Source organism: Suncus etruscus, chromosome 14 (assembly GCF_024139225.1).
Source record: "Suncus etruscus isolate mSunEtr1 chromosome 14, mSunEtr1.pri.cur, whole genome shotgun sequence".
In the NCBI taxonomy this organism is placed as follows: Eukaryota; Metazoa; Chordata; class Mammalia; order Eulipotyphla; family Soricidae; genus Suncus; species Suncus etruscus.
The window spans coordinates 86,470,595-86,488,001 of NC_064861.1; the positions used below are offsets into that span (position 1 = coordinate 86,470,595).

At 54.0% G+C, this 17,407-nt stretch overlaps 2 protein-coding genes across 2 annotated transcripts in view; one reads left to right on the forward strand and one right to left on the reverse strand.

The window, feature by feature from the left end:
• The window catches only part of CIC (capicua transcriptional repressor), a 356,202-nt gene that overhangs the window by 174,982 nt on the left and 163,813 nt on the right, over positions 1 to 17,407 (forward strand). The gene's annotated exons all lie outside the window — the stretch shown is intronic.
• POU2F2 (POU class 2 homeobox 2) overlaps positions 1 to 17,407 on the reverse strand; it is a 68,083-nt gene that overhangs the window by 9,092 nt on the left and 41,584 nt on the right. Inside the window, exons 2-6 of the mRNA XM_049787158.1 lie at positions 11,864 to 11,929; positions 11,751 to 11,785; positions 11,573 to 11,629; positions 8,603 to 8,719; positions 8,151 to 8,426 (exon numbers count right to left, since the gene is read on the reverse strand). Of these exons, the coding sequence (XP_049643115.1) occupies positions 8,151 to 8,426; positions 8,603 to 8,719; positions 11,573 to 11,629; positions 11,751 to 11,785; positions 11,864 to 11,929 (551 nt within the window). The remainder of the gene's footprint in view (positions 1 to 8,150; positions 8,427 to 8,602; positions 8,720 to 11,572; positions 11,630 to 11,750; positions 11,786 to 11,863; positions 11,930 to 17,407) is intronic.

Below are 17,407 nucleotides of genomic sequence, written 5' to 3' on the forward strand. Positions count from 1 at the left end.
CTTTTAGTTTCACAGACCATAAGAGGTTTATTTGGGTTTTCATTTTTTTTATTCTTTTCTTCATGCCATACCCAGCAGTCTCAGGACTTATTCCTGGCACTGTGCACAGGGATCAGTCCAGGCAGAGCTCAGGGAAATATGTGGGGTACCAGGGACCGAAAACCAGGTTAGCCATGTTTAAGGCAAATATCCTCACTTTATGCTCTCTCTGGCTTCCAAATCATATATTTTACAAAAACAAACCAGAAGCCAGAGAGTTGAGGAGGTCAGGCAGTTGGATGCTGTGGATTCTAGTTCTAATCCTGGGTCATCCATATGGTCTCCTGCACCCTGACAAGAGTAATTGCAAGCACAGACTAAGGGGTAAGTCTTGAGTACCATCTGGTCTGGCCCAAACACAAAGTAAATGGGGATAGAGGTATGGTTCAAAAGTCAAAAAAAAAAAAATTGGTGAGCATGCTCTGCATGCAAAGATTCTGAGTTTAATCCCCATTGGTCTCTGACCTGCACAGCTGGGCTGGTATTGCCAGGAGAGCACCTGGACTTTTTTTGTTTGTTTGTTTGTTTTTGGGTCACACCCCACAATGCTCAGAAATCACCCCTGGCAGGCTCGGGGGACCATATGGGACACCGAGATTCAAACCACTGTCCTTCTGCATGCAAGGCAAAGGCCTTACCGCTGTGCTATCTCTTTGGACCCAGAGCACCTGGACATTTTAAACACTATTGGGGAGACCCTCCTAAATAAAATAAATAATAATTGTATTAAAAATGTAAACTAGGGGCCAGAGAGATAGCATGGAGGTAAGGCGTTTGCCTTTCATGCAGAAGGTCATCAGTTCGAATCCAGCTTCCTATATGGTCCCCGTGCCTGCCAGGAGCAATTTCTGAGCATGAAGCCAGGAGTTTCCCCTGAGCACTGCTGGGTGTGACCCAAAAACCACACACACAAAAAAGCAAAACAAAAAAATGTAAACCAAGGGGCCAGAGAGATAGCATGGAGGTAAGGCATTGGCCTTTCATGCAGAAGGACAGTGGTTCAAATCCCGGCATCCCTTATGGTCCCCCGTGCCTGTCAGGGGCGATTTCTGAGCATAGAGCCAGGAGTAAGCCCTGAGCACTGCCGGGTGTGACCCCAAAACCAAAAAATAAATAAAAACCAAGGGGTCAGAGAGATAGCATGGAGGTAAGGTGGTTTGCCTTGCATGCAGAAGGACGGTGATTTGAATTCCGGCATCCCATATGGTCCCCCGAGCCTGCCAGGATTGATTTCTGAGTGTAGAGCCAGGAGTAACCCCTGAGTGCTGTTGAGTGTGACCCAAACACACACACACACACACACACACACACACACACAAATTGTAAATAAAAGTCTTTCCTCCTTTTGGATTCCCACTAAGGCAATGATATTCAAATCCCAGAGTTGGGGCTCAAGAGAGGCAGAGGGGTGAAGGCACATGCAGTAGACCCTAGTTTGATTCTCATCACCACACAGACCCCAAACACCAACTATAGTTACACAACTGAAAATGAGCCTGGACGTCTCCCCGCATTGGCAGGGCAGCTCAGGTTATCACTGCCCAGTAGGTTGAGAACTGCTAAAAGGGTCCTGAGGCCCTCCCCTGAAATAAAAGTAAAATCAAATCCTTGGTGGCCCCTACATGCCAACTGCAGCCTTGGCAGCTCAACTCTGTGTGGGGTTTCATTTCCAGCCACATTGCAGCCCCACAAAAAGAGATGTGACCCCTGACAAGCAACCTGAGTGCTATGGTCACATTGCCCACTTCTCTCTGGCTGCTATCCAGAGGTAGCTCTGAAGTCCTAATGCTCCATCCTATCAAGCTGCTCTGATGCAACTGTGATTCCTAAGCACAATGCCTAGATTTCCTTTGAACTACTGATGGTTTTTGTTTGATTTGAAGCTACTCCCGGTGGTGCTCAGGGCTTACTCCTGGCTCTATGTTCAGGGATCACTCCTGATAGTGCTCAGGGGACCATATAGGATGCCGGAGATTGTATCCAGCTCAGTGAAAAATGAGTCAAGAGCTTTAACCCCGGTATTGTCTCCCCTATTATCTGCAATATTGAAACAACAGTTCCAGAGATGGTGACACAGTGGAATGATCTGTGTGTCCCACAGCAGACAAACTTTAAGGCCTACTCAGGCTATTGATCTCTGCAGCTAAGATGCTGCCAGAGTATAGATTAGCTCAATAATAAACATCAAGACAGAACTTGGGGCTGTACAGCAGGTTTTCCTGCACACAACCAATCTGGGTTCTATCCCCGGCATCCCATAGGGTCCCTTAAGGACCACCAGGAGTGATTTCAGAGCCAGAAGTAACTTCTGAGCACCCACTGGGTGTGGCCCCCCCAAAACAAAACCAAATACAAAGAAGACTGAATTTTGTTCACATCCAACTTCACAGACACCTCCCACAACCCACCCCCCCAATTCTATCTGCTGAACCTTCTGGGGGTGGTTTGTAGCGAGGAGGGCTCTTGTGATACAATTTTTTTTAAACTTTATTGATTGATTGACTGGTTTTGGGGCCACACCCAGTGGTGCTCAGGGTTCACTCCTGCCTCTGCACTCAGAAATTGCCCCTGGCAGGCCGGGGGACCATGTGGGATACCAGGAATTGAACCGAGTCCTTCCCGGGTTGGTCACTGTGCTCTGGCCCCTTGTGACTCCTCTCCATGGTCCCTCTACCCCAACCTGGCTCTCCACTTGCCTCTCCTTCCTCACCCAGACACCACTCTCCCCTTAACTTCAATCCAGTTACTCAGACCACTTCCTGTTACTGAATCACCAAACAAAAGTCCCTGCTGGGCCTTGCCTGTAAACTCCCCCCTCTCCACAGAGAGCCCCCCAAAACTCGCTCTGAGAAGTCTTCCCTTTTCCCTGTCTGCTCTTCTCAACCGTGATCGGCTTCTTGTTTTATTTCCAGGAGAGCACAATCCCTCCCTCCTCTTTCAGATAGGTGGCCCTGTGGCACCTTGGAGACGCATGTTAGACTAAAGCCAGCCAGAGGGTGCTTCGTCGATAGGAGGCGCCATAGCTTCACCAGTGAGAGTAGTCGGTGGGTCTGAAGCCACTTGGGGGCGCATGATGCCAGCTGCGGGCAGTTATGTCAGAGCTGGGATAGTTAGTGTCAGGAAGCCTTGGCCTAAGACACGTGAAAGGTGGGGTGCAGCGGGGCAGGCAGTGCTGCTGCTCCTCGAGGCCTCAGAGAGCCTGGATCCGCCCAGCCAGGAGCCTGCAGACACAGTTCATGGATCAAAGCTGCTTTAGCGCCCCTCCCACCCGTTCTTCCCGCAGCTGGAATCTTGACCAAAGATTGGGGGTGAAAGAGTGAAATCAGACTTAAACTCCAAACTGAAATATCAGGTCAAATAACAGGTCTGACAGGACTGTCAGACCCAGGTTGGATCCTTAGTACCATATGGTACTGTGAGCACTGTCAGGATTGTAACCCCTGAGCACTGCTGGGTGTGGCCCCAAACCAAAACCAAACAAATAACCAGGACAAAGGCCCAGAGAGACTATGGTATTGTCTTGTATGCTGAAGACCCAGATTCAACCCCCAGGAACTGCACAGGGGCTCCTGAGCACTGGCAGGGGTCACTGCTGACCAGGGTCAGGAAAGCCCTGAGTACCTGTGGGTGAGGGCCAAATTCTGCCCTGAGAAAAGTGTGTAACTCTTCACGAAGGCTGAAGGTGAGTCATGTTATCACCACTTGTTCTCTGAAACACTGGCTCCTTGTGCCATCGGGGAACCCCTTAGAGTATCCCCAAACTCCAGGGGTGCCCTATTGGACTTCATGTTCCCATCCTCTTCTTTTGGGAGTTGCTCCTGGCTCTGTGCTCAGAAATCATTCTTTGCAGCCTCGGGGACCATATGGGATGCCAGAGATCAAACTAGGTCGGTCCTGGGTCGGCTACATGCAAAGCGAACATCCTACCACTGTGCTATCACTCCGGCCCCTCTCACCCTCTTTTTTTTTTTAAGGTTTATTTATTTATTTACTTATTTATTTATTTATTTTAATTTTTGGGTCACATCCGACAGTGCTCAGGGATTACTCCTGACTCTGAGCTCAGAAATGTCCCCTGGCAGGCTCAGGGGCCATATGGGATGCCTAGAATTGAACTACCATCTCCTGGGTTGGCCACGTGCAAGGCAAACGCTCTACCACTGTGCTATCTCTCCAGTCCCGTACTTATTTATTTTTGGTTTTTGGGCCGTACCCAGCAGCACTCAGGGATTACTCCTGGCTCTGTGCTCAGAAATCGGCCCTGGTAGACTCAGGGGACCATATGGGATGCTGGGAATTGAACCTGGGTCTGTCCCTGGTCAGGCGCATGCAAGGTAAATGACGTACTGCTGTGCTATCTCTCTGGCCGCTCTCACCCTCTTCTGACAATACACACCATCAAGTTCCCGATGACTCAGCTCCCCCAAACCCTACTACCTCCTCTGCAGCACCTCAGCAACCAGATGCTCAGGAGACCAGGAAGGACTGGCAAATGTGGCAGATCCACAAAGTAGATCATCAGGAGCTGTAATGCCACCAACCTGTTGGTCAGCAGACTCGCCTGTGGCTATTAGTATTAACTTTTTCTCTTTGACTCACTGGCTCCCTGTTGTGAGAAAAGAACTCAAAGATCTGCCCAGGGAGAGCAAGGGCGCAAGGTGTGAGACCCTGAGCTCTATCCCTTCTCTGCCTGAGCCCTTCCTAACCAGCCTGCTGGAATGGCCTGGAGAGGGACTGCCCCCAACTCTACTAACTGGGACACTTAAAGTTATTCTTCCTTCCTTTCTTTCTTTCTCTTTCCTTCTTTCCCTCTTTCTTTCCTCCTTCCTTCCTTCTTTCTTTCCTTTCTCTTCCTTCATTCCTTCCTTCCTTTCTTCCTTCATGGGGAGGGACTACCCCCAATTCTACTGACTGTGACATTAAAATTATTCTTCCTGGGCCCGGAGAGATAGCACAGTGGTGTTTGTCTTGCAAGCAGCCCATCCAGAACCTAAGGTGGTTGGTTCAAATCCCGGTGTCCCATATGGTCCCCCGTGCCTGCCAGGAGCTATTTCTGAGCAGATAGCCAGGAGTAACCCCTGAGCACGGCCGGGTGTGACCAAAAAAAAAATTATTATTCTTTCCTTTCTTCCTCATTTTTTTCCTTCTTTCTTTCTTGGTGCCCAGGGGTTTCTTCTGGCTCTGCACTCGGAAATTACTCTTCACAGTGCTCGGGGACCATACAGGTGTTGGGGATTGAAACCATGTTGGCCACATGCAAGACAAGCACCCTCTCTGTTGTACTATCTCTCGGCTCTTCTTTTTTTGTTTTTGTTTTTTGGGCCATATCCCGTGTCACTCAGGAATAACTCCTGGCTATGACTCAGAAATCACTCCTGGCTTGGGGGGCCATAAGGGACACTGGGGGATCGAACTGCGGTCCATCCTGGGTCAGCTGCTTGCAAGGCAAATGCCTGGCTCTTCTTTAATAATAGATATTTTAGGGACTTGAGAGATGGTATAGTAGGCAGAGCATTTGTCTTGCAACTCAGGTTCATTCCCCAGCTTCATATATGGTATAGCACAAAAACCAACAGAAAAATCAAGTCAAAACCAAAAACACCAAAGCAGGGGAATAATTCAAGGGACCGAGTTATGCGTTTCATGTAGCAGCCCCAGTTCTACTTCTGGCACTGTATGTGCCCCCAGTACTGCCCACTATACCCACTCACCTGAAATAGACAAAATGTCAACTTCTGTCCTTCACAGACCTCCCTGCTGTCCTATCACCCCAGCCTGAGGTAAATATTTTCCTAGTTCTCACTTTCATGACTTAAAGGAAAACTTTTGTTGTTGTTGTTGTTGTTGTTTTTGGGCCACATCTGACATCGCTCGAGGGTTACTCCTAGCTCTGCACTCAAAAATTGCTCCTGGCAGGCTCAGGGGACCATATGGAATGCTGGAGATGGAACCTGGGTCCGTCTCAGGTCAGCCAAGTGCAAGTGTCCTACAACACTGTGCTATCACTTTGGCCCAAGGAAAACTTTTTTTTTTTTTTTAGTTTTTGGGTCACACCCGGTGGTGCTCAGGGGTTACTCCTGGCTGTCTGCTCAGAAATAGCTTCTGGCAGGCACGGGGGACCATATGGGACACCGGGATTCGAACCAACCACCTTTGGTCCTGGATCGGCTGCTTGCAAGGCAAACACCACTGTGCCATCTCTCCGGGCCCACAAGGAAAACATTCTATGTGTGTGGTTCTTTGTTTATTGTTTTGGGTTTCCTGAAGGGCCAGAGTCCTTCCTCTGAACGCCTACCTGGGCCAGTGATAGGGAGAAGCTATAGATGAGGGAGGTAGGGCCAGGGGTGGGTGGCGGTTAGGGCAATGGGAATGTGCCCACTTGGTGTCCACATTTGTGTTCTGTTAGGAGAATGGAGTCAGGAATTGCAGGCTAGACAACAAAGGGCTGCCCACTTGCTGAGGACAAGGAAAGTAGGGGCAAGGCCAGGGGGCAGAAGGGGTTGGGGAGTGGATGTTTGAAGAGTGCACTGGCTGCCCTGTCTACCTGAATCTCAATGGGCTTCCTCAGTCTTGGGGAGGGAGGCACAGTGGGGGAGAGGGGTTAGGACTGTGGCCCCTACCCATCTACTGAGGCCCCCAGGGGAAGTCAGAGGCCAGAATTCAAGCCAGCAGAAGGGAGGGAAGTCACTGAGGACTTCCTGGAGGTGTGGTCTGAGCTAAGGCTTAAAGGCTGAAGAGGGAGCAGCTATGAGGTAGAAGAGGTAAAAGCCAGGAGAGGCAGCCTTGGGTGGGACCCACTAAGGGCCTGTGGGTGACAGGCCAAGTTCCTGGCTCTGGAGGGAGATTTGGAGGACCCTGCAGGCCTTCAGGGGGATCCTGCCTGCCCAGCTGCCTGGCTGTTCAAGGGGTGATCCAGGTAGAAAACTCACTTCCCCTAGGCACCCTGGCCATGGGAATTGGTGGGTTCAGAGTGTCTGCACTGGCTCAGGGCCTGGTACAAAGGGAACCTCCCACTGTGGGTGAGTCAGACACTGAGGGTCCCTTTGGCAGCAAGTAGCAAAGGCCTCAGGGCTGCAGGGCCAGGCCAATTAGGGGAAAGATCCAGAATAAGGGAGGATGGTCCTGAGGTGGGGGCCTCCTGGTGACATATGTCCCAGAACATCCATGGACAGTTCTCTGGTGCCTGGAACCAGGCTCTGCATTAGGGAATCACTGTGTGTCAGGGTGGAGGGGTGCAAGAGATTCCACAGGATCCCTGCAGGGCACCAGGGACACCTCAAGACTTTAGTGACTGGGAATGGGGCTCAGGGAACCAGGTTCCAGCATGATGTGGCCTGGGCAGGGGAGGGGGCAAGAGACAGCAGTTCCTCCTGCTGGGCTCTCCCACCCATGCTGTCCATCCCGTGTGACAGATCGAACTGGATACCCCAATAGGATACTTGAGATGTTCTGACCCCTGAGAACAGGCCCTTTCTTAGGAAGATCTTTGAATTGCAACCCCCTTCAAATGTGATCCCGTGGGGACTCCCCCAGGGACAGTGTCCTGACCAGAAGGGAAATCTATCTACTTTGATTAGTCTGGGATCCCTCTTGGCAGGCCTGGGGACCATATAGCATGCTGGGGATCAAACTCAGGTCAGCTGCATACAAGGCAAATGCCCTGTACTATCTCTCTGGCCCCTCTCTATACAATTATATCATTGTCATCATCATCATCATCTGGCTTCAGTTTGGGGACCACACTCAGTGACGCTCAGGAAACCAGATGAGCTGCCCAAGATGGAGCTGGGGTGGGTAGGATGGAGGCGGGCATATTAACCCCCTACTAACTCTCATGGGGCCTTCATTTGGGGATGTTGGTTGGGCCTCACTCAACAGTGAGTGCTCAGACCTCTAGTGGTGTTTGGGGGCACTCTGTGGCCATGATGATGGAATGAGGGTCAGCTGATCACAAGGCAAGTACCTTAACCCTGAACTATCCCTCTGGACCCTCTCTAGCTTCTGAGGGCAGGCCCGGCATGTGGTAGGAGGTGAGAACAAAGCCCCCTCAGGCTCCCACTTCTGCCCCCATGTCTTCTGAGAGCGGGAGTGCCCACTCCCCCAGCCCTTACCTGTGCTGTGAGCTGGATGGGCTGGGACAAGGTGAGCTGGGGGGTCCCGGGGGGCTGGCTGGCAGGCTGCGGTGGTGGCAAGTCGCCTCCCCCAGAGGAGGCAGGGGGCTGCGAGGCAGAAGAGGAGGCAGAGGAGGAGGAGGAAGAGGAAGAAGAGGAGGAGGAGGCGGCGGCGGCAGCAGCGGCGGCTGTGGACTGCTGCACGGCTGCGGCCAGGAGCTGGGCCTGCGCCTGCTGCAGGAGAAGCTGCTGTTGTGCAGGCATCAGGGCTGTGAGCTGCAGGCAGTGGCAGGTGCAGAGAGCAGAGAAGGCAGAGGGCAGTTAGTGCAGGAGCCTGGACAAAAGTGGGCGCAGCGGGCAGCCTGGCCCTGTGGGAGCCCGACTATAACCCAGAGTCAGAGGGGAGGCGGCCGGCCTGGGCATTCCCTAATACCCGCGGCCCCAGCACTTACCCCCGCGAGCTGGCTGCCTGTCAACATGAGCTGGGCCTGTGGCAGGTGAGGCTGAGCTGGCTGGGGGGGCGGGGGGGCGGCGGGGGCTGAATCACCACTGGGATCTTCAGCCTTGATCTGGGGGGGAGAGAGGCAGGGTCCGGGACCCCAGAATGTTAAGTGGAGGCCAGAGAGAATGCCCACCTGTGAACCAAAGAGAGGGCATGTGGGTGGCACTGGGGCCTGGCTCGGCGCAAGAGGGAAGGGGTGGGGAGGGGAGAGGGCCCTGCCCTGGACAGCCTTTTTTTTGGAGGGGGTTGGGTCACACCCGGCAGCACTGAGGGCTTACTCCTAGATGCGCTCAGAAATCACTCCTGGCAGGCTCGAAGGACCATATGGGATGGTGGGAATTGAACCAGGTCTGTCCTGAGTTGGCTATGGGCAAGGCATATACCCTACCACTGTGTTATTGCTCCGGCCACTTCCCTGGACAGCCTTGGCCCCAGTCTCCCCCTGATTTCAGGTAGGTGACATCCCTGCACTCCACTCAAGAGGGCTGCCTTTGAGGCCTTTCCCTGTGTGGGCTCACAATGCCAAGTGGGGCCCCAGCACCACCAGTGAGGGGTTTCTGGGCCAGACACCCCATCTGCTCCAGCTTTTGGTTAGTGGAGCACTACATTATTGGGGGAGGGCACATCTAGTGGTGCTCAAGACCTACTCAATGCTCAGAAGTCACCCCTGGCTGTGTTCTTGGAAACAAACAGGGGTTCCAACTGTGATGGCCTGAGGGCAAAGCAAGCACTTAATCCCAGCACCATCTCACTGAACTGGATTTGGACTATTTAAAACACTAAGTCACTACCCAGGGGCTAGGGAGGCGGTGGGGTTGGTACTGGAGTGGTGGTAGAAGAGATACAGTCAGCATGGATAGGGGAAGTATAGATAGGATGTTATGGAGGATAGTGGTGTAGACAGGGGAGATGTGGACAATGATGGGTGTGGATGATGGAGGTGAGGATAGTGGCAGGTGTGGATGGGGCAATATGAACAATGGCGGGTATGGACTGGGCAGTGTGGATGGGCTATGGCAGAGCCTGTCCCAGCTGCTTTGCTCCGATGACTTATTTCAGAATCTGCACTCAGAAGGGGTGACAGCACAGCCCCCTCTGATGAATGTGTCCGAGGGGCTGCCTCGTCAGCTTCACCTCCAGCTCCTGCCCCCTAAGTCCCTGCCTGGGATATGGGGGCGCCAAACGTCAGACCCAGGCCTAGGCTGAGCTCTTGATTGGTGAGAGTTCCCCTAAATACTCAAAGGGGAGTCTGAGCAAGTTCAAAGGGCTGAATCACAGTGGAAAGATCCAGGCTGGATCCTCAACAATGCGTGGTCCTGAGCCCTGCTAGGTGTGACCCCAAAAGTCTGAATGGGTGGAAGACATAAAATGGGATACAATGCATGCCTTACATATGGCCAACCCCATTTTGCTCCCTGGGATCACACATGGTCCTCTGAACACTGCCAGGAGTAATCCCTGAGCACTGCCAGGAGTAGGTCTAAAAATGAACAAACAAGTCTTATGGGCAAAGGAATCATGGGGAGGGACACTGAGGTCCCCCTCCAGCCCCATGGGGCAGAACCCCTTTGCAGAGGAGCAGCAGAAGAGGGTGCACTGCACCTACAGCTCAGCATGCAGCATGTGGAACAGATGGGATTGGGGGACGGAAAGGACTGGACCTGAATATCAGTTTCAGGGGTGCCAGGCAGTGTGAAGCTGTGTGAAGCAGAGTAGCAGGCGGGGTGCTTAGGGCCCCGTGAATGCACCCACGTTTTGGTTGGGTGCTAAAGACCAATGGGGCTACTGAAGACGACAGCTGGTGGTTTTCGGGAAAAGTGGGGACCATCCGGTCTCGGGGGAACAGCTGGCTCTGCCTTAGCAGAGACTCTGGGGCGCCCAGCTCCGCCCCCACCCAGCTTGTACCCCTGAACCTGTGCCAGCTGGGGGAAGGGCTCAGGTTCTGGCCCTCAGCAGGCCAAGGGCTCAGGGTGTGCTTTAACTCTGCTTTCATTTCCATGTCGAATGAGTCTACTTTTCCATTCTATTAAAAATTTTCCATTAAAAAAAAGCTGATTTCAGTTGTTGGAAAGGTGGGGTACTAGTGGGGACCTGGGCCAGCCATATCCTGTCTGCATCTCGGCCCTCCACTTTCCACAGCAGCCAATTTCATTGGAAAACCAATGAAGGAAATTCTCATGTGAGTACTATTGGTGGGTGCGGCCGAACCTGCCCTTACAGAGTGGTGACCTCAAAGCCATTGGGGAACAGCTAATAACGAAGGTGAAGCAGTGAATTATGAGATACCCCAAGTGTAAGGACCGAGACACCACTTCAGTGGCTGAACTTTTGGGGAGGGTGATCAAGAGCCCCTCGTGCCTGATTCCCACAGTAAAGTTGCTGGGGAAGAAGCTACAAGATCCTGCTGAGCACTGAGAGCAGAGGCCACAGGTGGGGAGTGCAGCACAATGCCCTCTCTGCTGGGCAGAGATCAGATCATTTTCTGCAAGTCACTGAATTTGGGGATTGGACCCCAGAGAGCCCCCTTGTTGAAGTGGAACCTAAGAAGCCCTCTCCAGGATAGGGACCTAGAGAGGACCGTGATCCCTAGGGGGCACTGGGGATCAGCATCCTCCTTCACAAACCTGCCTAACCTCCTTTACCCCAGCTTCCTGGGATGGGCCCTGGGTCTGTATGTTGGGGGGGGGGCAGGGAACAGTCCCCTCTTTGGGTCAGGGAAGTTGGGATGGGGGCGGACCCTGGCTTCCTGTTGTTCAGCACTCTGGGGCTCCGGGGGGGATTTCCCTGGCCAGCCCCCCCACCAGGGAAGGGGAAGGAGTGGGGTGAGTCACAGGCTAGGGTGGGAGGGGCCTTGGCCTCGGTGTTGCCCTAGGCCTGGGGCCCCCCAACCCAGCTGTGTGGATTGGGGGGGGGGGCTTACCTTGGTGCTGGGGCCAGTTGGGGATACAGAGAATGGGGCAGTCTTATTCTGGGGGTTCTGCAAAGAGAAGCAGAGTGAGGCTAGGGCAGTGAGGCAAAGCCAGTCTTGACACCCTGCCTCCCACTTCCCCACTTCTCTGCCACACCCCTACTGTCCCTTCACCCCCCTGACCCCAGACCTGATGATTAGTGTCTGGTCCATTTCGCTCAGAATCTGTAGAGAGAAGAGAAAAAGTCAGTTGCAACTGAGACCCCCCCATCCCACCTCACCCCCCAACCTGTCCCCATCTACCTGTGTGCTCTGACGGGGAGTCCAGGCCTTGCTTCTCGGCCTCCAGGGGCTTAGACATTCTTATTTCTGGAGAACAGTGTGGGTGAAAGTGGGGTGAGAAGGACTCACTGGCCATCCCCACATCCCAACCCCATTTGCCCCTGGCCCTCTGCCACCTCCATTATGTCTCATCTCCTGCCCTATCAATCCCCAAACATGGCTCAGGCCATGTGCCTCCCCACCCATGCTCCCAGCATTGGACAGGTGATGGAGAGAAACCAGCACTGCAGGGGTGCAGGGCACAGGGCGCGGCCACCCCAGGTTTCGGGGAGGCACATTTTCCACTGTGAGTGGGCCTAGAGGGGACGGGGCACTGCATCCCCAAAGGGCTTCATCACGGGCACACAGGGTGTGATTCAGCACCCTTGAGCCCAGCCCACCTCTTTCCCGCTCTGCCTCACTCCAGGGTTCAGCCTAGGCCCCAGGCTCAGAGCTGGGCCACCTCGACTCTAACTGATTCAGCCTTAGCTTCGACCTCCGGGTTGAACCACATTAAGATTCAGAGACCCAGGGAGCGTCGGGGGAAGGGGTATGAAGACCCCAACAGCCCTCTTCACTCTGCACTATAATATTGTCAGAAAAGCTAAGAGCTGACCAGAAACGGGGTCACAGCGGCAGCAACTGAAGCTCCCAGAGACGGTCTCAGGGTGTGCTGGCCTGACCCCTCAATAACCTCATCACCATGGTCACTCTTCTCCCTCCTGGTCCTAGACCCTTCTAACCTTGACTCCTGACCCTCACTTTCCATTGCCATGAAGACGACCCTACACCCTTTACTTGACCCTGAACTCTGCCTCCCCTGACTCACAACCCCTCAACCCTGCCCCCTCTGCAGGGGTGCAGAGTACAGAGACACTTGATAAGGCTGGTGGGAGTCAGAGCACTCGAAAAGCGGGGATCCAGTGAACATGTTTTGTAACAGAGTTGTGTAATGTGGGCCCCCCCCACCCCCGCTCTGGATGCGATACACCCTAAGACTGTGCCCCAGCTGGCTGGCATGTCCCCCACGCCCTTCCTGATCTTATGGCCCTCAGGGCCCCTCCAGGGCCTGGGGGGGTGGGGCCACCCAACAGAGCAGATCCTGCACCAAAGTACTCCCAACCTTAGGGGACCCGTTCCCTCCTTTTCACATCAGGTTTCAAAAACCAGCTAGAGAGACAGTTGATAGGGCTGAGCGTGCAGAAGGATGGCCAGAAGGCTTGGTCCCCCAAGCACCACTGGGAGCAACCCAAAGCCCAGAGTCTGGAGTAGCCCCTGAGCAGTCAGGTGTGGCCCTGAAACCAACAACAAAACAACAAAAAAGAAGGAGCTGGGGAGATAGCACGGAACCTCAAAGGCCTTGAGCACAAGATTGCAGTTCTGGAAACACGGCCAGGTGCAGCCCAAGTGTTAAAGGGAGGTGGGCAGGAAGACACAGAAGGTGGGTTCAAGGTCAGCATCTGGGGGTGAGAATGGGGAAGGCTCTGAGAACTTTTTGGGGGGTCTTGGCCATTTGGGTCTGGATACCTTTGGTGGTACCCCTTGAGTCTACACTGATGTAAAAATCCAGCCGCCATGCATTGCCACTGTCCATTCACTATAAGGATGTGAGCTCATTCAACACCGCAAACAACCAAACACAACCTTAACAGTGTACTCTTAGGGCACCTGGGATAGGAGCCCCAAGGACCTGGAGCAGGACCCTAAAGAATGCAGAGTGAAGGATGGGAAGCAGTGGAGGACCCTAGCCTTGAGTGGTGATTGCTCCCTGGATCCAAGCTTATTAACCTGTCCCAGCCCTAACTCACTCTCATGTCCCAGCGCCCTCCCCTGCACCCTCCTCAGTGCCCCCAAGAAAAACCCAACCTTCACCCCACTCACCTCCAGATTAGATTTTACGCTGTCACCCTCCACTACCCGTCTCACCCCTCTCCTCCTTTCAGTCCCTGGCTCTGGAGCTCTGCCTGACTGTGGAGGTGGGAGCTGCTGCATCTGGTCACTCCCTCAGATCCTTTATCCTCTTCAGCCTCTGTGGGGGGCTGAACTATGCACCCACCCGCAGCTACACCCTTTGGATGGATTCAGTCAGACCCGACTGTGACTTTATTGGGAGAAAGGGTCCTTAAAAGGCTATGAAGGTCAAATGTGGTCAGATGTGGGCTCCAACCCAGACTGGGACCTTTCTTCTTTGAAATTTGTTTATTTTGGTTTGGGGGTCAAACCCGGCAGTGCTTAGGACTTATTTTGGCTCTGTACTCAGGGATCACTCAGTGGACCATAGAGGGGACTGGGAATCAAACCTGATTCAGGAACGTGCTGAGCAAGCGCCTTAACCGCTTTGTTCCATGTCTGGTAAGGGGATGGCATCCACCAACCTGGCACAGGAACCTCATTCAAGTGTCTATGGACAGACACTTTCCCCTTAATTTCCCGTGCACAGACACCTCCCTGGGAAAACAACCAGCCACATAGCTTAGTCACCAAGCAGTGAACCAGGGGCCTGCCCTGTCTGGACCTAGCTCCATGTTGGTTCTCACATATTGGTCCTGCCACGGAACAGGTGACAATGCTGAAAGTCCCCTGCCTGAGGTCGTCCTGTGTCACCCTGACCCCAAGCGTGGCCTAAGGTGGCCCCTTGGCCTAGGCGCTGCCCCCACAGTGTGTCCTGCAGCTCTTCACCCCGCAGGACCCAGACCAGGCCCCCTCCTCACTGACCTCACCCCCAGAATCACCCATCACCCTAGACCTGCCTTATTGGGGGGGGGCACACCTAAACTAGTGGCACTCAGGAGTCACTCCTAGCTCTGCACTCAGGAATCACTCCTGGTGGTGCTCAGGGAACCATATGGGATGTTGAGGATCAAGCCCAAGTTGGCTGCATGCAAGGCAAGTGCTCTCCCCGCTGTGCTATTGCTCTGACCCTGATGCCTTTTTTTTTTTTTTTAATAATTTAATTTCTTGGGCCCAGAGAGATAGCACAGCGGCATTTGCCTTGCAAGCAGCCAATCCAGGACCAAAGGTGGTTGGTTCGAATCCCGGTGTCCCATATGGTCCCCCGTGCCTGCCAGGAGCTATTTCTGAGCAGACAGCCAGGAGTAACCCCTGAGCAATGCCGGGTGTGGCCAAAAACCAAAATAATAATAATAATAATTATTATTTTTTTTGTTTTTTTGTTTTTTTTTGTTTTTGGGCCACACCCTGTGACGCTCAGGGGTTACTTCTAGCTATGCGCTCAGAAGTTGCTCCTGGCTTCTTGGGGGACCACATGGGACGCCGGGGGATCGAACCACGGTCCGTCCTAGGCTAGCGCAGGCAAGGCAGGCACCTTACCTCCAGTGCCACCGCCCAGCCCCTGTGTTTTCAGTTATACCTGGCTGTAATTAGAGCTTTCGCCTGTAATGGTGCAGAAAATCAAACCCATGTATAAGGACGACTGAGAGCAAAGCTAGCGCCTGGCCCACTGTCCTTTCTCTTTGAATCCATCTTCTCTTTCTGACTAGAAACCCTTTCGGGGCAATTCTGACTTATCCTAAGGTCCTCATACTACCCAGCCTGGGACATTCAGGCAAAATGAATGGGGTGGCCCCAAAGCTCATCTCTCGGTCCCCCTTTGCCTCTGCCCTGCAACGGCCCCAGTACTGCTCTTTCAGGTCTGGCAGCCACATGACCTCTTCTAAGATTCTCCTGGACTTGCCAGGTGGTCTCTCGTGTGGGCCCCTCTGAGACAGTCAGAGCCCCTGGGGAGTAACACCCCCGTCCAGACTGGGGGTTTCTTGAGGGTGCAAGTAGGAGCCCCCAGGACTCTGAGAGGACTGTGTTGTGAGAATGAACGACGCCACAGAGAAAGGACCTGGCCCTGCCTGAATCCTCAGGACATACCAGGACAGTGGCAGGGAGGGGGCCAGCAGAGGGAGATGCCCACCATCCTGTGCATCAATGCACCCCTGTCCTGCACCCAGTGGGCTCCTGCTTTTTCCCCAAAGCCTGCTAGGAGAAAAGTGGCACACATCAGGTAAGCAGGGCCACTGTTGGGCCCGGACAGGGGCTCTTGGAGGCAGTCAAGGGTGTGACAGGAAAGGGGGCTCCCCTGAGTGGGGCCACCAAAGCCCCCTCCAAGCCTCACTCTACCAGGGCTACTTGTCTGGGTCTTCCTGCACTCCCCTTCCCTTCATGGCTCAGTGAGGCTACCTAGGCCCCTCAGTCCTGCCCACTGCTCCGGGTCCCCCCAGGCTCTACCCTCCCCTGACTTTCACTTCTCCTCTGCGCTTCCCCCAGCCAGTTTTAGCAGACTTGGGCCAGCTTCTCGCTCGCACTTACCGAAAATGGGCCTAAATATAGAGGACCCAGGGCTGCCCCTCACCCTCCCGGCCAGCCGGCTGGATGTCCCCTGGGCCCCTGCCTCACAGCCTGGTCACATCCACACCCTGTCCTAGGAGCTCCCCATAGGCAGTATCTGCACTGTCAGGAACCTTCTCAGGGCCAGCTGGCTGCCCCCCTATGGTAGCTCTGCAGAAGCAGCACCTCATCCCCAGCCCAGCTGTGTCAGCCTGGGGAGGGCGGGTGACATGGCAGCAAACATGACAGAGGAGGCCCCACAGTTGTGCTGGCAGAGCAGCCACAGAGCCTCTATATCTGCCACAGAGCCCCCACACCTGCCACGGAGTTCCCTGTCAAGCCTGCCACAGAACCTCACTACATCTCCCTTTGACCCCTCACTATACCTGTCAGCCCCCACTTCTCCCTGACTTCCCACTATACTCGTCAGAGGTCCCATCTCCCCGACCCTCATGACCTGTCACTAACTCCTCATAGGCAGGCAGTTCACAGTTACAGGCACCCAGTTCCCAGCAAGAGTGTTTGCGGGAGGAGGTGAGGCCCAAATACATTAGCGGCCAACCTGCAAAGCACCCCAAGCTGTGCGCATAGCCCAGAAACCCCTCATCCTGTGATACAGCCAGGCTGAACCCTTGAACTTCACTCACCTGTTTGGGGCTCCACCCCTGGGGCAGGCCCCCCCCCATGTCTCCCCTTCAAGGCCCTGAGTCCTGAGTCCAAGACGATTCAGCAGGGGGCAACCAGGGTATGTGAGCAGACCCTGGATCTCTGGGTGCACGTCTACAGTTTCACACACGGTCACTTCAATAAAGAAGCACAAGCCATCCTGCAAATCTTCCTTCCATCCCACACCCCGTCCTAAGCTTCCTCATCTTCTCACCCCACTCATCCTTCAGTCTGAGCCAGACATGCCACCACCGGGAAGGCTTCCTAGAGACCCTGGGAGTCTGAAGTGGACTCCCCTGTGACAACCTCATCCCTGCCCGGCCTGCCTGAGCCTTTCCACCATCTGATGTCAACTACAGCCTCCGCTTTCCAGCGCAGAACCCTAAGCAGAGTTGGTGTTCCCGGGACCCACTATCACCCTGGAAATGAGGAAAGTCTGAGGGACCAGCACCCCTCGAAGTCCCAGACCCTATGCTGACACATACAACAGGACCCCCAACCCAGCAGCCCCTCTCAAAAGACAGG